General features: G+C 60.1%; 1 protein-coding gene across 1 annotated transcript; it reads right to left on the bottom strand.

Annotated features, from left to right (window-relative positions):
• Nucleotides 1–722: 722 nt before the first annotated feature.
• Nucleotides 723–23796, bottom strand: VAX2 (ventral anterior homeobox 2; the record flags this gene model as incomplete). The annotated part of the gene is made up of 3 exons (XM_062574485.1): nt 723–1202; nt 17256–17443; nt 23673–23796. Coding segments are annotated over 3 exons (792 nt in total), but the record flags the coding sequence as incomplete, so codon positions are not given.

Below are 23796 nucleotides of genomic sequence, written 5' to 3'. Positions count from 1 at the left end.
ATTAAACGCTAGATCTGCAAGGGGAAGGAAGCAAGAGGAGCATGGCTGCTAGACCAGCGCTCAGGATGGTGCTGGGGGTGCTAAGAGCTCACGTGTCCGCACCCCTCAGTGGGGTTTCCCTGCGGGGGGCAGGAGGACAGGCATGCCCTAGCTCTCCATGAGGAGGGGGCGCCCACAGAGGAGGCTGAAGGCTCCTCCAGCATCAGCAAAGGCTCTGTCAGGGCTTGGAGAGCCCAGCCCAGCCCGCGCAGTCCTGCACCGGGGCAGCGCAGGCTGGAGAGGCGGAGTGAGGGTGGGAGAGGTGCCCCATCACTCCACGCAGTCACCCGAGTTTTATAAACTCAGCCTGAAAAGGTGGTTTGGATCCTAATGACCAAACATGGAGGAGTGCAAGAAACCTCTCCCAAGTCAGGGCTGCTCCGCTCTCAGGCCACTGAGGGCAGATGCTCCTGGTGAGGGGGGGCTGAAACGACCATTAGCACCATCACCTACGCCCAGATTGCGTATGCCCTACCCCAGGCTGGCGGTCCGGGGGGGACCACACGGCCCGCAGTAGATGGGACCTTCTGCCACCGGGATGCTCCAAAACCACCTCAGCCGTAACGCAGAGCCCTTGGGGGGGGGGGGGGACCGAGGCGCGACTTGCCCGAGGGGAGTGTGTGCGGGAGAGAGGCGGGGAGCAGGGGAGGGGGGCACGATCTCTTTTGACACTTGTTTTTTATTTAAGGGCTCGGCTTCTTGCTGGGTATCGAAGTGTCTTTCCTTTCCAGCCGCGTGTAAGGCTCAAAAGCGGAGCTGCCCAGTCCGTAAGCGCTGGGTAATTCGTGGAGGCTCCCCAGCAGCGGCCCGCCGAAGCACAGCGGGGCGGCGGGCAGCCGCGGCGAGGAGGACGAAGCCAGCGACGGGACCTGCAGGCTGAAGGCTCCCGTCCCGGGGGGGCTGCCGCTGCCGCCGCCGAGCCCCGGCGAGGTGGTGCCCGGCGTGGCTAAGCCGGCTCTGTTCCCAGCAGGACTCCCAATGGGATTCGCGCTCGGAGAGAGGAGGTTGGGAGGGGCTGGGACGGATAAAAGTCTGCCTTGCTCCAGGAGCCGGAGGATGTTACAGGTGGCGAAGGATTCGGAGGTGGAGGTGGAGCGTTTCTCAGAGTCCCTGCTCTGGTCCTTCTTCTGCTTGGTGCGCCGGTTCTGGAACCAGACCTTGACCTGGGGCAGGGAAAGAGGGGGCAAGGAGGAGCAGTGGGACGGGGCAGGAGGGAAAGACAGGCGTGGATGGAAAGAGAGCACAACGGGGGATTAGCGAAAGAGAAACAAGAACCAGGAGAGCGTGAGAGATATAAGAGAGAGAGAGAGAGAGACGTATTAAAATAAACGCCCAAGTGCGGACCCATCCGCCGCCCCGTGGCTATGGAGCTGCCAGCGCCGCTGCCATTTCCAAGGAAGTAGTCCATTTCTGGAAGGGCAGAAGCTGCCTCTGGGGTCTCCAGCAGCAGGGCTGCGGGAGGGCCGGGGTGACGGATGTGCCCCTGGGGCCGCTCTCCTAACCTGCGCTGGTCCCCGGGTCCACCACCAGCCCAGCGAGGGCTGGGCTCCCCTTCGCCGCCTGGCAGCCTGTGCTGCCAGCAGGCCCTGGAAAAACAGATGGGGCCCAGGAGCCCGAGCTGTCCCGTTGCTGCATGGATCAGCTCCTGTGCTGCTGCACGCTCTCCTGGGTGCGCTGTGCTATGGGACATGCTGGACTTCCCTCTGCGAGTGGTCTTTAAACCAAGGTTTTGTCTTCTCCTACGAGCCCTTCCCTTGCTGGCCCATGATGCAGGGCAGCTGGGGGGGGGGTCCCTGACCTTGCCGTTGTGCAGGGGGACACTTTGGGGACTGGACAGTCTCTGCTGACCCCAAGATCTCTGAAGAGATAGAGCAGCTTTGCAGGCCCAGACCCAGCGGGGCATCTGGGGAGACATCTCCAAGCTCCATCTGCCTCTAGCCCAACTAAGGAGCGAGGGGCCCCCATGGGACCCTCCTGCTCCAAAACTGCAGACTCAGGCTGTGAATGGCCCGGGCAAGACATCTTCCCCGTCTCCAGCAGTGCATCCCTCTGAGGCACGCGGCAGCCCTGTGCATGGGGCTCATGTAGGACTCAGTGTCCGACCCAGGGCTGCCCCTGGCATCCCCTAACCTGTCCCTTCCTGGAAGATCAGAGGGGTAGGAGAGACAGAGAGAGAGATGCAAGGGACAGAGAGACAGAGAGAGAGAGAGATGGATGGTAGGGGAAGGACATGAATGGGAAGATACTCCGATTAGACTGGTGGCAGAAGGGGGTGGCGCATGCATGGATGAAGAGCCAAACATTGGGCCTTGAACACGTGAGTAAATCCTAGCACATCAACACAAGGTTTGCCCCCGTTCGCTCTGAGGCCAGCGGGGTCTCTAACTCATGCAAGTCATTGAAAAATCATTCCAGCAGGACAGTCAATCGCTGACGCAGCCCTCACGCATCCCCCAGCACAATAGCCCCACAGTACAGAGCTAATGGACCGTGGGGGTGGAGGAGGTCTCAGCCCCCCGGCCCCTTTCTGGGGTCATAAGAGTGGAGCCGACATCTCTGCGACGTCAGATTCAGGCTCGAGGATGCTCAGGGAGGAGCAGCCACCCTGGGAGAGCTGCACGGGGCTCACAGCACCCTGCTCCCGGGAGCCGGGTGATGAGGAGCCGGGACGAGGAGGGGTGTCCCCACAGCTCCTCCACACCCCAGCCTGATGGGCAAGGAGACTCCCAGAAAACTGGGCTGGAAGGGATCACCCTGTTGCTGAGTTTCTGGGTCCAGATGTTTCTGTGTCAAGTCTGCAAACCGGAAAAAAAAAAAAAAAAAGGCTGTTTTGTTTTATACCTTCAGACAAGCCCATGGTCTTTAGCATGAGAGACCAAGCATCCCCCAAAGTGGGCCATGCCCTAGGAAAGAGCAGAAGGATGCCAGGACACCTCTTATGTTGGAGCACAGCTGTCTAGAAACACCCAAATCATCAGATTAATTGTGCATTTTTCTAGGGTTGGGGAGATGCCAGGACCACGAGGCTGAGCTGACATCCCACATCCTAAATGGATGCAGGGAGCACGAAGCGGAGGGCTGGGGAGAAGCTGTTCCCCGACCAACACACTGTTTGCTGCTCCGCTGAAGGCTACTTTGAGATAGAGCCAGAGTCTGCAGCCACCGTTAACCACAGAAGTCACTGCCAGCCAAGCTAGAGGCACACGGCAATGTCTGGAAACCCCACAGCTCTGTCTTGTGCCCCAGACAGGTCTTGTGACACACGTACTTTCGCAGCTCCAAGAATGCTTATCTAAATGCAGTGAGCTGCAAGGAGCTTCCCCCAGCCAACATGCAGCGGAGCGTCCAGCAATCCCCCCGTCCTGCAGCCGTGTCTCCAAGCCGTGCTGGGCCCCCTCCCGTCTGCAATAGCGTCTCTCTGTGCTCAGAAATGGTGTGGACCATGCAGAGCTCACCAGAGGCCCATCGCCCAAGCTCTGCTCCCAGGGAAAGGTCTGGCTCCCGCACGGTGCCCCCCACACCACCGCGACCTCCCGGGGCGAGGGGCAGCAAGGCCCCGGTGAGCTGCTGTGGGGTTTCACCAGCTCCATCTCCCACAAACCCATCTCACGCAGACAGCAGGACTAACGGGGACTCGCACAGAGCTGCACAACCCTGTGTCGTTACCCAACTCTTAACGAAGACTCCATGCAGAAACACACTCTTTATTCGAAAAAAGTAGCCCCCAGGCTAGTCCCACCCATGCGACCCTATATATAAGACCCCATATGACCAACAACTCAAAAATACCATTAACATGCTAATATCTTTGAGGAATAGGATTTTTTTCCCAGGGTAAAAAGAAAGGCACTTCCTCAGCCTTGCTTGTCTTTGCCCCATATGTTACGCAGTCGGACTGATTCACCGCCGCTCTGTTACCCTTGAAGACGGCAAGATGGAGCAATGCAGCTACAGGCACCTACTGACCGGCACCATCTGCCCCAGATTTTTGGACAGCCTAAAGCCAAGGGATTTCAACAGGGATGCTCGCACGTCCTCGGTGCCTCACCCGGGACAGCGGCACACTGCCGCTCCAAGGAAATTGTTGGCGACGTAGCAAAATGCAGGGCGGCAAATTCAAAAGTCAAAATCTGTGAGATTAAGTTATTGGCCTGGAAGTGAGCAGAGTCCACTGCTTGGCTGCAAACTGCTCTTAAAATACATCTCTTAATTCTGCCAGAAATCAGCTGCGCTCTGCCTCTAACCTGGGCTAGCTGGGAATCTGCTCTCGTGGTCCTCTGCTTGGACGTGTGCCCGGGTGCACAAGGCTCTGCACCTGTGATCAGGCCCCAAACCTGCATTTTTGTGAACTTTTTTTTAGAAAACACTTGCCAGCAGACCATAAAACCTGGGCTGTGGAAGAGCTGCTGGCTGCCAACAGCCTGAGCACAGCTGGTTTTCACTGCTGCCCCTTGGGGTGGACGCAGCCTCAGCGGGCTGCAGACCATGTCACTGGGCAGCAGGACAGGCAAGGGTCTTCCCAGGGCCATGCAGCTTGTGGCAGCCAAGAAGGAGGAATAAACAGCACACAAGGGAAGAGAATGTCCTAATCCGGTCTGGTTTGGCACAGGGACCTCTGACTTTACCCACCAAAGCTGGTCTCCAAAGGGGCAACGCAGCAACTCACTAAGGGAAAAATTTGCTTCCCCCAGCAGATAAAGTCTGAGCTTCATCATACAAACAAGGCCTGAGCTACTGCGAAAGGTAGCAGTCATCTGTTCTTCAGAGCTACAGGGACGGGACGTGAGGTGATGAGCTTAAATGCAGCAAAGGAGAGGAGATGAAATGTAGATAGATGCATTTCACTGGCCAGGACAGGCTGCTAGTGCTGGAGCAGCATTCCCACCCTCCCAGGTCTTTCAGACCAAGCTCAACAGACACTTGTCAAGAAGGCACAAGCATTTTTCTCCTGCCTTGATGTCCCACCCCAAGGTTTCCTGCTGGTCCCAGAAAGGCAGGAGCCTCAGGCTGGACATAGTTCCACTTGGGGAGCCAAACAAACAGGTAAGCAAGGATACACATTTCTCCATGTAAAGATGTAAAAGGGGCCTTTACTGAGGCTCAGACACTGCCTGGAGTCTGACATCATTCTTAGAGAAGTCTTTGCTCTATCAAACCTCTGATGGGCCGTCCATGCAGCCACCAGCTTGAGAAGATGCTCGAGGGATATGTCTTCTAAAGTCAGAAATCAGTGAGTTGCCATACTCACTTACTTCAGAGTAACCTCCGCTACCCGAGCAGAGGCACGACCCCGCTATGGTACCTCCAGAAGGGTGAGAAGAGCCATCAGAGATCAGAGCGACCAGTGTGCCGCACTCCTTGACGAGAAGCTTGCCTGAGAGAAGCACACACCCCTGCCAACCCTATCAGAGTTCACTGGAAAAATGGCAGCACGAGATCAGCGGGGCTCCCCCGAGGCATCTGCCAGTCTCAGGGAGCATAGACACTGCAGTGCCCCCTCCACAGATTAAGGCGCCTCATTGGGTCCCTCTGCCTTAAGGAGCTCATTGGGTTCTTCACTCCCACTGCTCCTGCTGGGAGACTGTCCTGGGACCGGCCCCTTCCAGAGGGCAGGTGCCTCCTCATCCCCAGTCTGAATATACTCCTGTCTCACTCTACTTTTGACAGGGTTGTCTGATACTATTGATAATGGTTGTATCTCCATTTTTAGTTTATAGATCAGAAACTTTCCATGGACCTCTTTCTAGACCTTTCTTCCAGTGTCCTGAGCTCTTCTGTGAGGTTCTCCCTTCCCCAACCCATCTCTGTGAGTCTTCTCTGAGCCCATCACCGTTGCATACCACGGTCCAAGCTGAACATGCTATGTTAGATAAGGTTTCCTCATGCTTCATAGACTGGCATGAGCTCTCCCCTCTCTGTACTGATGACAAATCAGATGAGCAGTATCACATTTGCCTTCATGGCTAAAGTTCATATTCAGATTGTCATTAATTAGTAGATCTATGTCCTTTTCACCCTCCATTATGCTCAAGCACTCAGTTTCTATCATTTGAAATGTAAATAAGATCAGCCAGATATGATCCTTGACAACTCCATGAGTAATTTCCCTCCAGCTGTTTCTTCATCTTTCAGCAATCTCCTTCACCATTTCCCCTCTATTACAATCCGTTCTCCATATTGCAAGTTCTTCAGTCATCTTTTTGCTTCAATTTCATTCATAACTCCTCATCAGCCACCATAGCTAATGCTTTGCCATGGTCTAGTTCGACGAAATTGGCTTCATTTCCTTCTCCAAAAAAGTAGCTTTCATCCTCACCCAAGTAACCAGGTGAACTGGTGCAAGCCTGTGATGTGGCCGTGACACCTTTCCCCAGTCTGATCTGGAGGAAGGGCAGCGCAAGCCATGCTGGCACCTCACTGAGGGGCACCGCTGTGTAATCCAGCATCTAGATCCACTGCGATGAGGCACTACAGCCCTGCAACGTTTTACTTCTAGGTTACTGCCCTGATAAGATATGGTAATAACTGAATAGGTTTTCCGAGGAAACCAATCACCCCAAGTTTCCTGCCAGACCAGGGAGAAGAAAGTGAGACAAATGACACTTTCCCTAGGAATGGAAAGGCCAATTTACAGTCAACGCTGATAGGACTGGAGGGACATCTGAAACAGCTGGCTGGAGAGGACAAGAATGGGGAGAAGACTCCTCATCTCAGGAGGATCCTCGGAAAGAGGCCAAGGCTCCTGCAGGCTGCAAGGCCTCTATCTGGAGCTGTCTGCGACCTGGGACCACACAGGACACGTCGTGTCTGCATGACCACAGCCCGTTGTGATATCAGGTCCCTGTGCTGCTGGCTGGAGAGATTTCAGGAAGCCAAGTATGTGAGCTAAGGTCCCCCGGGGACCCAAACAAGCCTTTTGTTTGTTTTTTTCCTGTTGGTAACTTCTTTTAATAAACTTTGCAATCCTGTGCTTTGCTTGCATGAAGTATTTATCGTGTAACCTTGTATTGCTGTAAGCATCATTTCCTGGCATATGGCCTCTCCTAAGATGGTCTGTCTCCTTCGGGGGCACCGAACCACTGTATCGAGAAAATTCACTTATTTTTAAAGACCTGGTGATCCCAGCATGAGACAAGCAGCTCTTCCGAGCTAAAACACACAGCTTGGCAAGCACGGCTGCGGGTGAATCATCATGCAGTAGCAGATGAACGACAGGCACCTATAGGAGGTCTATTCTATACCTTTATCAATAGTGTGGAAGAGCAGTATAAGCTTGTGGTTTGTAAAATTTGAAGACAGTTTCTGGAATAAGAAAGTGGAAAAACCTGATGGGGATGCATCAGTGAAACTGAGACTTGGATTACACAGACAAATAACACGCACTTGAATGTGACTGAATACGAGGGCATGTGAGGTCATGCATCCACCAGAAAAGGAAGGTGACTCTCGGAGGATGGGGAGGAGGCAAGCTAGATAAAGGAGATGTCTCTGAAAGCCCTAGGAGACACGACATGCAAGAAACCTGGCAAGAGCTCGCAGTATGATGCTAAAGCTGTGAGGATAAGCATGACCTACAAGTTTATAAATCCATATGGGTGCATAAACAAGGAGTCCTGGAGCTGGATATTCATGATACTATGACAAGGTCCAGCATCCACTTCCCTGTAAAGACAGTCATCAGCTAAAAAGAACTTGGGACAAAACCCCTCGGGTGTTTTGGGGTCTGGGAATTCTGCTTTTCTCAGTCTCTGTCACACGAGAGGAGATTGCTAACAGTAGAGGACCTCTTATCGAAGTAGGCAAAGGCAAGATGTGATCCCTGGGCTGAAGCTAGGCAGACTCAAATGGGAAAAGAAAAGTGCCTGTCGATAACATGGAGGAGAATTGCCCAGAAGATCGCCATTCCTGAGGAAGAAGCATGCTCACCTCACATTAAGCTGTTCAGTTAGTACGCAAAGTTTTAGAGAAAGAGATGCCCTGGCTAAAAGCCTGATGAGCTGGTCAGAATGGTCTATCTGCCTTTCAAATCCTTTACAGTCCTCAGAGTGCATTAAAAAATACCAGCAACATTTCACTGACCACCCATAGCTGCAGGTCCCAGACATCCTATTTTTGACACCCCCCCATAGGATTTTCTTTCCACACCCTCCTTTCATCACATCCGAAACTGAAGATGCACGTGCTTTGGAGCAAGGTCCATCTCCTCCTTACTGGTGGAGATGTTCCTCCAGGAATGCACACACAGAGACAGCTGACAAACTCACTGGTACTGATCTGATCCGTACCACGTTCCTCTATGGTCCTGGGCCGAGTTTAGAGGTCCAGCCCAGGACCTCTTCAGGTTTGCATTGTGACTTTCCTACATAAGCTCAAATCCTGTTAATCAGGCATCCTGACTGGCTGAGAACCATGACCCCCGCTTTAACCAGCTTCTGCCTGGAGATCTTTGAACATCACCCCAAAAAATGCCAAATCATGGCTAGAACATAAAATTGGACTGTCATCAAAAACAGTATCAGAAGAGCCTCTGAGAAACCATCTAGTCTTCCCCCCTTCTCAAGGCTGGACTGGTTTTGCATAACCTGCCCCTGAAACATTGGAGCAGCCGGGGCTCTGCACTCAGCTACCTCGTCCTCGAGGGGCTCGGTCTGGGCACGGACCCTTCCCGCCCACGCGCCCGTCCAGCCCAGCGCTCTCAGCCTCCAGCAACGCCGCCTCCTCCCCCCTCAAATGCCAGGGCTGCACTGTCTCTCCTACCAAACGGTCTTGGCCTCGTACTTCACCTGAGCCCTGCTGCTGCGGTTTACGTGCACCGTGTCCTCGGGGACAGGCAGGACGGCTTGTTCCCTTCCCCTCCGCAGCAGAATCGCTGCTGCTCTGCAGACCGGGCTCCCGTCCTCCCTCGGCCTGCCCGTCTCGAGGCCGGGCTGAACAGCTCCAGGCCCTCCAGCCGCTCCTCAAATGTCACGTTAGCTACATCTCCGATCGCTTCCCTGGCTCCCCGCTCGAGAGGGAGGCAGGGGAGCAGTGTGCTCAGTGTCACCGGCCCCCGTCGCAAGGAGAAAACAATTCCAAATGTCACCCAGTGTCTGAAATTTTTCCAGCTCCGCGATGGGGATGTTCTGCCAAGTCACCGGCCGTCCACCCGCCCGGCTGTCCGCTGGCAGCGGGACGGGCGCTGCCGAGCCAACCTCCCCCCGCCCCTCCACGCTCGCACAGCCCGTCCTCCTCCCGCCAGCCCGCCCCAGCGGGAAGGTCCCGAAGGCCGGAGCCGCACGGGCATCCGGATCGGCCGGGGAGGTCGCCAGGTGGGGACAGACCAACCGGCCTTTCCTGACGCCGTTGATTATTTAACAGCCCTGCCCGGGGCTTGCACTACTGCACACTGGGAACTGCACTGCTGCACACCAGGAACCGCACTATTGCACACCGGGAACCGCACTATTGCTCGCTGGGAACTGCACTACTGCACACCAGGAACCACACTATTGCACACCGGGAACTGCACTACTGCACACCAGGAACCGCACTATTGCACACTGGGAACTGTACTATTGCACACCAGGAATCGCACTATTGCATGCCAGAAACCGCACTATTGCACACCAGGAACCTCACTATTGCATGCCAGGAACCACACTATTGCACACTGGGAATCACACTGTTGCACACTGGGAACTGCACTACTGCACACTGGGAATGCCACTGTTGCACATCAGGAACCACACTATGGCACAGTGGGAACCGCACTATTGCACACTGGGAGCCACATTATTGCACGCTGGGAATTGCACTACTGCACACCAGGAACCGCACTATTCACAGCTCCTGGACAAGGCCATTTTCCTAACCGGCGCTGGCTGCTCAGGGATTAGGGCTCAGCTGACACCCACCACAGCCCCTGGCGCCGCAGCCCCATTGCCGTCTCCTCGCGCCGCTCCCATCCTCCTCCTCCTCCTGCCTCCAGTGAGGCCAGCATCCCGCGTGGATGCCGCCAGCTGCGGGGGAGGTGGAAGCGGCGCGGGGCCTCGCCGCTGCGCAAGCCACCGGCTTGTTTCCCCGAGGAAAGGGGCTTTATACCAGCGCAGCAGAGCGACGGGGAGAGGCTCTGCAGGCTCCCTGCCCGCGCCCGGCGGGACCCTCCGCTCGTCCAAAGCACAAGGCAGAAACCTGTCCTTGGCTTCGCTTTTGCTCTGCAATTCGGGACTGTTTTCTGCAACCTCGCAGGATGCCACGACGCAGCAGCCGGCCCATCGCAAAGGGCAGCGAGCCGGTGCCGGGCTGGGCCGGCGCGGCTGAAGGGCAGGATCGTGCCGGAGTCCGGCCCACGGAGCGCTGCAACCGCCCTGCTCCCGGCTCCCGCAAAGGCCGTGCGACGCTTCCGTCAAAAACACCGGCTTTTCCGCGAGCCCCGCGCGGGAGGCGACGCGGAGCCGGGAACGGCTCACGATACAAATCACAATGAAATATTTCACATTTGCTTAAATTAAACTTTTTGCTTAGTGCTAATTGCTTTCTAAATGGGAGACGTTATCCCCAGACCGGACGTTTTCTACGCTTGGTCAGGGTCCTTCCTTCTATGGGGCGTTGCAGTTTCCAGCTCCAAACTGAGAATTTCGTAGAAACCAGAAGCTTTGCAAAGGACAACGTTTTGCAAAACGTCTCCAAAAAAGAAAAAAGCCTTGCATTTTCGCACGCGACGCCGTTTCGGGGAATGATTGATTCGCAGCCGGCTGTACTTTTCGTCCCCCGTGATGAACGCGCCTGGCCTCGCACGCCCTAACCGCCCCCGCGCCGAGTCTCACCGGCCACGGTGGGACTCAGGGGGGTCCCGGCTCCAGGCGCCGGTGGGCTCCCGCGGACCAGCCGTGCTCTCCGGGGGTCCCATCACTTCCCCCTGCCCAGAAACGGGGCTGCCCGGCCCTTTCCGCTGCTCGGCGAGGTGGCCGCAAGCAAGGTGTCAGCAAGAAGCCAGCGCCCCTACGCCCGAGCGCGCTCCGGTTGGACCGGCTCCCGGAAACGCTTTGGAAAATGAAAATCCCCAAACATGGATTTTGGAGGCCCCGAGGGCCGGGCGCCGGGTTGCGCGGCCGGTGCGCGCCGCTGCCCCCGCCGCCCGGCTGCCGGGTGACCGCCGGCACGTGCGCCCACCGCGGCGCTGCCGGGATTAGCCCAGCCACGTGCGGGCGCTTAGTCCGCCAGCGCGCTCCGGGCAGGGCACGCGGCGGGGGGACCCGGAGCGGCGCTGATGCCGCGAGGTCTCGGTCGCTCTGGCAGCCGGCGGGACGCCGGCGTCACCCCGTTAAAACCCTCTGCTCCAAACCCGTTTGGCCCCTAGGTTTTCCGGCAGGAACGCTGTAGCCGTAGGAAGCCCGTTCTAACGCCGACGCTGGCTTTGGCTGTCTCTCCTGCCCCGTAACTTGCGCACCTCAAGGCCTGGAGGCTCCTGAGCGCCGCACGCAGACCTGAGCCCTGCAGCAGAGTCCGAGCCGGGCTGCAGGTCCCCCAAGCAGGGGGGGACGTCACCCGCCGGGCAGTTACCTACGGGAGAGCTGTGAGCAAACGCCCAACAGCACAACGCTGGAAGGGCTCAGAAGCAGCTGGGTGGAGGCATCACGAGCCAAGGATGTTACCGGAGCATCTCACTACGCACAGCAGGGCGTGATGGAGCATTTCCACCATCTCGGAGCAGGCTAGGGCAGCAACGCAGAGCAACAGAGAAGGAACAGATGGGCTGCAGGGCAGGGGCCCCCTCCAGAAAGAACATACCTGGCTGTGGTGTCTTGGTCTGTACTTTCTGCATGGTCTAGAAAAGCAATTTCCAGCACAGCTTTGGAAAATCAGCTTCCCATTAGCATGGGGACTGAGGCTACCCAAATCCCTCCGCCTTGCAGCCCGAAGATCAGCATTACAGTCCTCTTTGCCCCTATTCCTGGGGAAGGCCCTGCCCCACACGCTCCAGACCCAAGGCCTGGATGACTTTCACCTCTTCCAGACAGCAGCTTCCCAGCGGTTCTCCACCTACGAGGACAGCTTGGGCTGGTGCAGACCATTGCTTCATTGTTTCTCTTGCTGCCCAGACTGTTAGTTGTTAATGACTTGAGGTGCGATTAATTTTTAACGGCAACATCTTAATTGCACTGCTATAAATAGACCTTTCTGCCCCTTCTCTGACTCAGCTGCTTTCTCACATACGTTTTGCGTTGGGTCTGGGGGATCACCGTCCTGAAAGCCTAGCACGATGAGTTCCCCACCCCGCGCAGGCCCTGCGCGTCTCGGAGGATGCTTAGGGGTGCCAGGCCGCTGGCAGGGTGATGGTGCTGTAGGAGAACTGCCTCTGCCAGGCGTCTCCCATGACCTTTGTCCTGAGGAGGTCCTGCCAGGTGGCTCGGGTCAGACCGGCTGTGATGGAACCAGAGCACCATGGCAGGGGCAATATTGTGCACCTCCTAGCTTCCGAGTAGATCCATTGCATGGCAAATAGCATGGTCCAAGACCTCCCTTCCCTTTGTGCCATCTCCGCTTTGTGCCACCCAGGTGTCCAGCTGCTACACAGGAGCCAGGGAGCCCAAAGGTTCACCAATATCCTCCTGGAGGTGCATCCCAGTGGGACAGCACCAGGGAGGGTCCCAAGACCTGGCAACTGTGCTCCTGGGCATGGTCTCCTTGAGTGAGAACATCTCCGGCCCCCAAAGCACCTGCATCGGGGAGGGGATGAGCTGCTTCTCAGCAGAAGGATAAAGCCTGGAGCTAGGTCTTGTGTTGAGAGCACCTGATACAACAAATCCTACAGGCAGCCTCTCCGACTGCCTGGGTGCCTGACGCTCAAGGTGGCCCTCGTGAGATGCAAGTGCCACATCTCTGTCCTCTCTCTAATGAGGACAGGAGGACCAGGTCACTTGAACCTGAGCCTATCATTGAACCCATGACCTAGAAAGCAAAGCCTCCTGGGCACCGGCAAATCCCCTCAGTCAGCCCCATCTTCTCATCTCCTCCCTGCCAGAGGATTTGTGGGAATTATCCTCCCCCAAACATCCCCCGTGGTTGTTCTGCCATGCAGTCTCCTCTGCACTTTGCATTTTCTAGCTCGTAAGGACCTGAAGAAGGGGCACTTTTCCCCTGGCGCCTCGGAGCGGGCTGCCTGGGAAAGCCCGGGGCACGGACACAGGCTCTTCCCTGCTCGTAGCGTGGGGGCAGCTTCTGCGCCGTTCCCACCAGGGCCAACGTGGAGAGCTTCCCTGCATCGCTCCGCGCCGAGATGGGCGAAGCGACAGCTCACCCGGGCGGGAGCCGCAGGTCGATGGGAAAATGTTCTGCAGGGCGATAAAACCAACACCGCGCAGCAGCCGCGTCCGCGGATCAGCAAGCGAAAGCGCTCGTAGCTGGCCCGGCTCCTGGCAAGGCAGAGCTGCTCTTGGGCTTCCTGGGGGGGAGCGGAGGAAGCCAGGACAGACCTGCTGCTGCTCCCCCGGCCCTCGCTGGTGGGGGGCTGATGTCCCCAGCCCCGCCTGCATTTCCCTTCCAGGCCTGGCCAAGGGGAAACCAGGCACGCTGCCGGGCGCCGCGGGGGCACGCCGCGGGCCGAGCCGCCCCCGCCGGGGTGGTTCCCCTCGCCGGGGCCAGAGACGAGACAGCCAGAGGCTCTCCGCCGCCGACGGGGAGGGGAGCGCCCGGGCTTCGCCGCGCCTCCCCGCGACGGCAGCAACGACCGCCTTCCTCCAAGGCTGCCAAAAAGCCGGCTCAGATCCCCAGGGAGCAAAACGGGAGCCTCCAAGAGCCGTTTTTTTTGCTCCGGCAGGTTTTCTCAGGGGTGAAGCCCTGATCGGCGGACACACTTACGGGGACGCTCGGCTGCCGCTCTCCAGCTGTGATGACATCGTGTCTGTTCCTATCTCATCACGCCGCTTGCACCACTCTCTCTTTTCTTTCCTTTTTTTTTTCTTCGCAGAGAAGTGGAGATGAATCATTATTTCCCCCACACACACCATTCCCTAAAACCCGCCCCGGCGGCGCCTTGCCCTGCGCCCACCGCTTCGCTCTCTCCTCGCGGGCTGCCCAGCGAGGGGAGCGCGGCGGGTTCCCACCGTGCCAGGGACGCTCGCGGGGAGCAAAGTCGGGAGCAGCAAATGAGGGGAGAGCCGCCAGCCCGGCAAGCAAGCTGGGACTGACGCGAGGAGGGGAGAGCGAGGATCCGTCTCGCTGCCACTGCCACCAGCACAGCTCAGACTTCAGCCAAGGAGATGCTGCTGGGTGGGAACAACACCAAAATGTTAGAGGGAGCAATTATACCGGGAGCGGCTATAAGCACCGAGAGCTGCTCCTGGCTAGCTGGCTGGAAGGAAAATCCACCCAGACGTAGCAGGAGAGCTGCGACTGCCGCAAACGCCGGGTTTGCCCCGCTCTGAGCAGCGGCCCCCGAGGGATGGGAGCCCCCGGCCGCGGGCAGCGCGGAGCCCGGCGCCCGGGAGGGGACGGGCGGCGGGAGGGAAGCCAAGAAGGTGCGACGGGGACTTAGCTGCAGGGGAGGAAACGCTGTGAAAAGCACAGAAAGGGATTAAAAAAGACAGAGATGAAGGGGAGAGATGAGGAAAAAATAAAAAGAGGATGTGGGATGGAGAAGAACAGAGGAGAAGAGGCAGCCGTGGCCTACAGGGTGTGAATTTTCTCACCGAGTGGTGAGCGCAGCAGTGATGCACCAAGCAAGGAGACGTTCAGAGCCCGCAGAAAGGCTGCGCGCTGCCCCGCTCCGCCGGGGCTGCACGGCCGGCACCGGCTCGGCACCGGCTCGGCACTGCCCCCTCCTCCGTGCAGCCGCCCCGCTCGTCCCCGGCTCCCCGGCAAGCTACAGAGCCTGAGAATTTGGGGCTCCCATTGCCAAAGAGGGTAAAACACCCACTCACTTCTGTACGGAAAAAAAAATAGTGATCTTCCATTTTGATTTTGCCTTTTTTTTTTTTTTTTAATGGGGGGAAAGGGATGATTTACCATCCCCAAAACAAGTCATTTTGCTTTTTCAAGGGAACAGGAGGGATGTGGACACTTCACCCCCTCCCTGCCCGCCGGCACCAGCAGGGACGCACGTCCCCGATGTGCTTCGCCCTTCAACGCGAGACAGCCACGCCGGCCACCGACATTTCCTTGCACCTATCCCACAGCTAGAAACCTGCTCCTTAAAGTCTCCCCCGCAACAAGAGGCAAGAACAACCTATTTTTGCCGGTGCACTGAGGCTTCTGCACGGCTCCTCCTCGTCGGGACGCCTAAGCCTGGCGGTGCAGAAACAGCCTGTGTGCATCCCGCAGAGAGCAGCAGGGCCTCCCGGCTCCGCTCCGCTCGGCACGGCGCGCAGGAAAAGCCGGGCAGTCGGTGGCATGCCACCAACGGCCGCAGAGTTTTGTTCTGCACTTTTGGAAAAATTGAAATTATACCTCATGCGCATTAGGGGAAACGGCAGCTGTCCTCAAACCCGCCTTACCAACCAGAAAAGAAGCAGCTTGAGCTGACAGAGTTATCGGTGCAATTCACAGCAGCTCTATTTCGCTCCTCAATAATTTCATTGTTATCATTATTTTTGCATAAATTATCTTTTGGCCCCAAATCAGTGCAACTCCAGCAGGTGCACTTTCTCCTCCGTACACGTCCATACAGACTTCTCACCACAACCTGGTCCACCTTTTCGCACCCAGCCTGTGCCGTTCAGCCCAACTTTCTCTGCACCACGAGAACCGCAGCAGAAAAAAATTGGGAAAATCCCTCCCAGCCGGACGGAGTAGTGAAGCTTTGCACATGATCGGACACGGTGCATCCAAGCAGGCTAAAAGCCACCTGGCAGGTGAAGGGCCTTTCGCTCTGGAAGCCACCAAGACGAGCTTCCCGAGCTGCGCCGTAGCTCAGGGATTCCCCCAGGTCCGTAGGGAAAATCCTCGACTTGGGACACGGCAGCTCCCACCCCGCTGCCACGAGACCAAGGCAGCGAAGGCTGGAGAGAGGCGGGGGGGCCGGGAGGAAGCGGTGCAGGACCCTCGGAGGTCCCGCAGGGTGTTTGGCCCAGCTCACGCGCCAGTGATCCCGCTCCCCCACCCTGCGCTTCGGGTGCCTCCGTAAGGATCTCAGCTGATCCCCCTGCTCCCTTCCTCTCCCCCAGGTCACTCAGATCCTTCTGGGGGAACCTGGGACGCTGGGAACGAGGGTCCCCTTGGAGGAGGAGGGTGGCAGACGGCGATAGCCTCCAGGGCCCTCTGCCCCAGGCTGCTCCCCCCACGGACTGGGAACCTGCTGCTCCTCCAGCCCGAGGAGTGGGAGAAGCCACCAGCTTCCCCGGGGGCTCCAGTGGGAGCCACGACCGGGGTGGGAACAGGGCTGTGATGGGTTAAAAGAAACGGGTTGAGCATGATGTGACCGCGCCACCGCGCACACTGCTCCCGGGAGCGCACAGGACATGCTGGGGACACCGCGGGGACGGGCCGGGGACGCACCGTGAGGCTGTGCCGGGGATGCACCGCAGGGATGCGCAGGGAAGCACTGCGGGGACGTGCAGGGAAGCACTGCAGGGACGGGCTGGGAAGCACTGCAGGGATGGGCTGGGAAGTGCTGCAGGGACGGGATGGAGATGCAATATGGAGATGTGCAAGGAAGCACTGTGGGGACATGCAGGGAAGCACCATAGGGACAGAACAGGGAAGCACCGCAGGGACGGGCAGGGGATACACCACAGGGACGTGGTGTGCAGAGAAGCACAGCGGGGACAGGCTGGGAATCACCACGGGGACGTGCAGGGAAGCACTGCAGGGATGTGCAGGGAAGCACCGCAGGGACGGGACAGGGATGCACTGTGGGGATGTGCCGGGGGTGCACCGGGGGGCTGTGCAGGGAAGCACCACAGGGATGAGACAGGGATGCACCGTGGGGACGTGCCGGGGGTGCACCGGGGGGTTGTGCAGGGAAGCACCGCAGGGACGGGACAGGGATGCACTGTGGGGATGTGCCGGGGGTGCACCGGGGAGTTGTGCAGGGAAGCACCCCGCAGACGGGACAGGGATGCACCGTGGGGACGTGCCGGGGGTGCACCGGGGGGCTGTGCAGGGAAGCACCCCGCAGACGGGACAGGGATGCACCGTGGGGTCTGCCGGGGGTGCACCGGGGGGCTGTGCAGGGAAGCACCCCGCAGACGGGACAGGGATGCACCGTGGGGATGTGCCGGAGATGCCCCGGCCCTTACCTGCGTTTCGGAGAGGTTGAGCTGCCGCGCTAGCTCCGTCCTCTCCCTGCCCACGACGTACTGGCAGCGCTGAAACTCCAGCTCGAGCCGGTAGAGCTGCTCAGCCGTGAAGGAGGTTCGCGTGCGCTTGGGCCGGTCCAGGTCCAGGCCCTTGGGGAGGACAATCTCCCGAATCGTCCCTTTGGCATCTAGGAGGAAAGATGGGGAAAAGAGCGGTCAGAGGAAAAGGTCTGGAGGGGACTGGTCGCAGAGAGCAGTTCCTTGGGGGAAAAAATCTTAATTAAACCACAAGCCGCACACTGAGAATCGGGGCTCCCTTTGGGAGTAACCGTGAGAAATTCCCCAAGCTGTCACTAAGAGAGGTCACATTGCATGGCTTTATGGTCCCCTCCGGTCTTAAATGGCACAAATTTATAAAACTCCAGGGAACAGTAATAATTCTTCATAAAAACAGTTTGTTTGTTTTTTCAAGAGATTAGTAGAAACTAAGTCTTTAAAGAAAGCAATGCATTTAAACACAGGAAGAATAATTCCTGAAAGCTAGGAACAGAAGAGTTTTACACACCAAATAAACCCTGAAGTTCAAGCTAGCCAGATTTTTAATTAATTTTTTTGTGGTTGTTGTTTCACTCCTCCTTTCAGAGTGCTGGAAGCTTTTGATCTCTATTAAAATTTTCGCTTTTCCAACGGTATTTTCTCTGCAGGAGTATTTTCAGTAAAAAGCAACTAGTCCCACTTTTGGGGGCATTTTTCCATGGTTCCCTGCCACGGGCGCTGCATGCAAACACAGTCTAGCCAAAACAACTTTGGTTTAAAAAATCGGGCGACCACAGAAGTCTCCACTGAGGTCTCCAGGTGGCACGGGTTGAGTAACTAGAATGAGCTCGCAAGCTCCATGCAGCACTCGTGGGGATTCGGGAGGGACCAGGACAGAACCGTAACCAAAACATAACCAAAAGGTCAAGGAACCGGATCGTCGTCGAGCGGAGCGAGCGGGATCCAGCCGGCCCGACTGTGCATCAGTCCCGTGGGCTCTGTGTCCCTGCAAGAGGCGATGGGCTGCCCGGCACCGGTGCATTGCTAATGCTTTGCTAACCGGGAAGCGCAGAGAAAAACCAGTGCAACCAGGTTTGTACCCTGTGCATTCACCGGTGAATGATCAGCCAGGGAGCCTCAGAGCAGACTGCGTCTGAACACGCGAGGATAAAGGAGGCTTTTGTCGAGAACAAAACTGGAACAAAACTCTTGCACGTGGAGCCGGATGAGGGCTGGAAAATGGCTTTGCAGCCAGGGAAGACCTCAGCTTCCCTCTTGCAGAGCCAGCAGATTTTGCAAGGCCAGGACTAACCCTGTCCACACCTTTACTTGGGGAAACAAAAGCAGGAGGGTTTAGGTCGCCTTTAGCCCTGGCCAGCCCTGCACAGACCCTTGCACAGTGCGTGATGCCGCTTGCGGTGCTTACGCCCCTGTTAACTAACAGGCTCTGTGTGCTGCACACGGCACAGGGCACTAAAACGCATCTTGGAAATTCTCCCCCAAGTTTCCTTCCAGCACTCCCAGACCATAAACCCCTTGCGCTTGTTGCCCCTTCTTCTAGCTCCCCTTAAATGCCCAAATGACAGAGCCAAGCGTAAGCGAACGCTGGGACACAGTGCTCAAGGACAGCAGTGCGCACCCCTGGCTCTGCGAGCAGCTTCGGGGATTCGGGAACTGCGACCTGGCGCCCAGACCCGTCGGAGGCTCCCAGCGCATGGAGAGAGGCAGGACCGGGCCCTTGGCCCCCCGCGGGCCGCCTCCAGGCTCGGTGTGTGCAGTGCAGGGCGCTGGGACCCCTCTCGGCGATGCAGACCGATGGACGGGCTGCAGACATCCAAACTCCCGAGCTCCCCGTTTCTGCTGGGTTACTCCTCTGCCATGCATGGGTTAAAAATCAATCACAGAAACCACGGCATGATTGCTATGATCAGCCCAGTCTCCAGGCTGGTTCTGTCCAGGTCAGGCCCTGGCTTCAGCTCTGCTCCGCTCCCATGCCCTTAGGGGCTCAAGGTCTCCTCAAGCCCTGGCATTTTCTCTTTCTGGCTGACTCATGCATGAAGGGATTTAAAACTGCTGGGGCAGGAAGGGGGGAAACAGTGCGGAGAGGCAAGGGATGAAGGCAATGAAGCCAGCATGGGGAAGAGGGGGTCTGGGGAGCAAGCATGAATCTGAGAGAAATATCCAGTTCCTGAAGGCACTTTCCCACTGCTGTATTGTGATATGTGTCCGAGGCACCAGCCCATCAGGAGCAGCTGGATCTGGCCTGGGGACTGCAGAAAACCCTGGGGCTTGGGGAGGAGCAGGATAGGAAAAGGCCTGGCTGAGACAAGGAGCTTGCACTGGTCTCTGATCCGCTGCTCCCAACCTGCAGGTGGGCATGGGTCTGTCACGGAAAGGGAGCTGAACGGTGGCTCGGAGCAGATTTGCTCCAGGAAAGGTGCTTAGGTGCCCCAGGGGTATCTATCTCTGGCGGGGATTCGGATGCCAGACTGGGAACCTTTTTGTAGCCAGGAGGGGGTTTGCGCAGATGATGCCCAGACCACGTCCTCACTCCGCCGTCCACGCTGAGGTCGCCCTGCACAACAACAGCCGGGGCTGTTAACAAGGAACGGCTGATAGAGACGATCACGTTTCCCGGGCGCAGCTGCGAGTATCTGCGCCTCCGCCCTCGCTGCTCCGTGTGGCACTGCCATCATTACGAGCAGTATTATTTATTGTTATTTTCCCCAGTGCCAGCTGTGCCGGGGGGCGGGGGAGGCAGGCTGCCCGCGGCCCTGAGTGAAAGGGTGTGATTCGTGCGCGGCCGCAGCACGCCGCACCAGCTCGGCCGGGAAGAGGCCCGAAGCCCCCTTGGCCCAGCCCCGAAGATGTGCCTGGAAGAGCCCGCGAGCCACAGGCGGTCCACGGCCCGACTGCTCCCTGCCCACTCTTCTAGGCACCCATCAGCACGGCTTTCGGGGGACCCGTGGTCCCCCTGCCACCGGGGGCCCCCTCCTAAAAGCCTTGCCCGTACCAGCGGCTGGACTGCAGATCCCCAAACCACCCTCCGAGTCCTGCTGGGGTGGAGCAGGGTTTTACAGCGGCCCTTTGCCTCGCCAGTGCAGTTGTTGTGATAGGTTTTATATTCTTGGGAAGGGCCGTACGTTCGATGCAGCACATCCACAGCAAGGTCTGGTCCAAAACGCCTGGTTCAAAAAACAAGGGGTCCGTATCTGCCCTCTATCTTAGCAGCTAAATTAGACGAGGCCCTACACCCGGGCACAGCAGCGGAGCAGAAGGCAACAGGCACAGGGCAGAAGCACGAGTGGGTGGCAGCTCTGGAGCACTGACTACAATGCTGGTTAACAGGGATTGTGCAGGCTGCACCCGCCATGCAGCACACATCGCACACGCACACGCTCACCGGCGCACATAACGCACCCATTGCGCACACCGATCCACGCGGAGGACTCGGACACGCACACACAGACACCCCAATGTGCACAGGGACGAATCACGCACGCAGCTGCACGAAAGGGACACATCCCCTCGAGTGCGCAGGGACACACCGCACACCGCCGTGCGAGTGGTCGCACTCCCACACACGCGCCGCAGTGGGGGTGAGGGGCGCATCCCCCACAAAAACCTACGTGGGGCTTCTGCACCGAAAGAGCTGGCACCAAGCAGGCAGCTGCAGCTCGCCCCCGCCTCGCCCGCCCGGGCGCGCTGCGTGTTTGCGCACCCGTCCCTCTGCGTGCTGGGGCCGGTGCGTGCACGGCGGCACGCGCGTCTCAGGGTGCGCCTGGGGTTCCCGCGGCCCTCCCCGGTGCTCCGGTGGGGCAAGCCCCAGAGCCGGGCTGGGCACCTCGCCCAGACCCCGGGGAACGGGGAGGCCGGGGGGGATCCGCACCCCGCCGGATGTGTCCCGGCTTCCAGCGCCCTTCCTGCGCTGCCAGCGGGGCCGGTCGCGGCCGGGCCGCTCCGCTGGCCGCCAACAAAGCGCCGTTGTCGCGCCGATGTCCCTCCGCTCCCGCCTAGGACAGACCCGTGCTGCCCGCATCTCCTCGGCGAGCCGCGCTGCCGGCGCCTGCAAACCCTGCCCGCCGCGACGGGACGGGGACGGGCGGCGCACGGCCGCCTCCTGAGGCTCCGGGCCGCCCCGGGCCCGCGGGCAGCGCCCGGGAGCGGCCCCGAGCGCGGCGCCGACACAGCCCGGCCGAGCCCCCGGGTTCCCACCGTCTCCTGGGCCGGGGAAACCCTCCCTGGGCTCCCGGCGGAGGTCGTATCCCCGGGGAATGCCGCTTCCCAGCGGCGCCCCGCGCTTGCACGGGGAGCGGGGCCCGCGGGGGAGCCGCGGCTCGGCCGTAGCAGCCCCGTGGGTCGCCGCCGAGCTGAGCCGAGCCGAGCCGAGCGCTGCGGCCCTGCCCGGCTCCGCTCCGCTCTGCGCAGGGCTGCGGCGAGCCCCTCCGCTGGAAACGAAAAAAACGAGGGGGGGAAATGCGGCGCTGTTACCCGTGGACGGGCGCGGAAGAGCCGCTTCCCTGCCCCGGCCCCGGGAAACGCCGGGAAATAACGAAGCGCCCCTCGAAATACCGCGGGGGCCCGGTATGGAGGCAGCCAGCGAGGGGGGACAAAGCGCTGCCTCTCCCAGCGCCCTGCCGCCGGCTCATCCCGGGCCTGCGACGGGGGAAGCACTGGGAAAGAAAACTGGAAGCGCTTCCCCGGCGCTGTCCGGTGCTTCCCACCCGGCCCCGTCTCCGAGCAAGGGAGACCGGGCCAGGGAGCGGGTCCGACCCGGCCCCGCGGCCGCCGCTGTCCGCGGAATCGCGGCAGCACGGGCAGCGGCTCACCGGGACCTTCGCCACTTAAAAATTTTTTTTTTCCCCATTAAATTTCGTTTTATTTGCGGCATTTCTCCCCGCCACCATTTTGTCCGCGCCCTGGCGGCTGCAGCAAGATGGTGAGACCGGCCGTTGCCAGGCCAAAGCCCCCCCGGGCCGGGGCGAAAGGGGACGCAGCCCCGCTCCGCCGCTTTGGGGCCCGGCCCCAGCTTTTTTCCTGCCCCCGGCGGGCCCTCGGCCGCCGGCGAGGCCGGGGCACAAGAGGGAGGCCCGAGCCCGGGCTCATCCGGCTGCACCAGCCGCCGATGCTGACGCCAAGGAGCCGCGCTGCTGCCGGGCCCAAACCCGGGCTGCTCCGAGCCCCCGAGCGCCGGGCTGGCCTTGCCGGGGCTCCGGGGAGGCGGCGGACCCGGGCTGAGCCCTGCCGGCTCCTCCGCCCTGCCCTTCCCCGCCAAGGTGCCCAGGGCCGCCGGGAGATAGGCGGCGGGGTGCGACAGCCAGCCTGTCGCCGACGGGTGCCTATCGCGATAGAGACGCGCGCCGGCCAGCACACAACCGGGAAAGGACCTGGGTGCGCGGCACAAGCCCCGAGGGGACCCCACGGCCCCCCCGCGCTGCGGGGCAGCCCCACGGCGCCGGCCCGAGGCTCCGCGGGGCTGTTCGCAGCCGGGGCGCCGCGCATCCCCCCACCCGCATCCCGCCCCGCGTGAGAGGTGCGGAGCCCGCGCAGCCCCGGCCGCACACGGCGGAGCCCCGCGGTGGCCCGGCCGGAGCGGGGCCGGCTCGGCCGCACGGCCTGGCCTTGCAGCGTACAGCCGGCCGGGCCGAGCCGCCGAGCGGGGAAGGGGCAGCGCGCGAGGCCGGGGCGGCTCGGTGCTGCTCGCCGAGCGGCCTCGGAGCCTCGCCGCGCTCCTGCCTGGCGAAGGGGAAAACGCCGGGCGTGAGTCCCCAGCGCGGCCGCGGAAAGGCTGCCGGCCGCGAAACAGCGCTGCTGGCCGCCGAGGACCGAGCGGCGAGGAAAGGCCCGGACCTGCTCGCCCTGCTCCGCTCCCCGAGGGATGCCCCAGGCTTTCGGGGTTCGCCTCGGACGAGGCGGCTCCCGGGGAGCCGCGGCCGGCGGCGGCGGGGCGGGCGCGGGGCTCCCTGCCCGCTGCCGCTGCCCGGGCCGAGCCCGCCGCCGTTTCCCCGTCACCAGCCAAGCGAGTGACATTATTATATATATATATAAAAAAGAGCCCTTAAGTCGCTGCTGCTCCGTGACGCTTTTCTCCTGCGACAACGCTTTAAAAGGCAAAGCTGCCTCCCTCTGCCTTCTCCGGCGGCGCGAGTGCCCCGAGCCGGGCGCGCAGGGCCCCGCGGCCGCGGGCTGCGGCTCCGCCGCCGCCGCGCCGGGCGCGCAGCGCCGCTCGCCGCGCCGCGCCGGGCCTCTGCCGGCCCCCGCGGCCCGCAGCCGAGCGCGGGCGCGGCGATGCGGGCCGGGCAGAGCCGGCGGCGGGCGGGGAGCCCCGGCCGGCGGCGGCGGAGCCGGCGGCCCCGCGACCCCCCAGCCCCCCGCCCTTACCTCGCACCAGGATGCGGCGGCAGTAGTCCGCCTCGCCGGCTCCCGACGGGCTCTCGCCGTGCGGGCCGCACTCCTCGGAGGAGCCGGGGCTGACAGCCGAGGTTCCCGCGGTCTCCTTGAACCC

Source organism: Rhea pennata, chromosome 4, assembly GCF_028389875.1.
Source record: "Rhea pennata isolate bPtePen1 chromosome 4, bPtePen1.pri, whole genome shotgun sequence".
Taxonomy (NCBI): Eukaryota; Metazoa; Chordata; class Aves; order Rheiformes; family Rheidae; genus Rhea; species Rhea pennata.
Note: the sequence above shows the minus strand (reverse complement) of the source record. Positions and strands in the feature narration are given on the sequence as shown.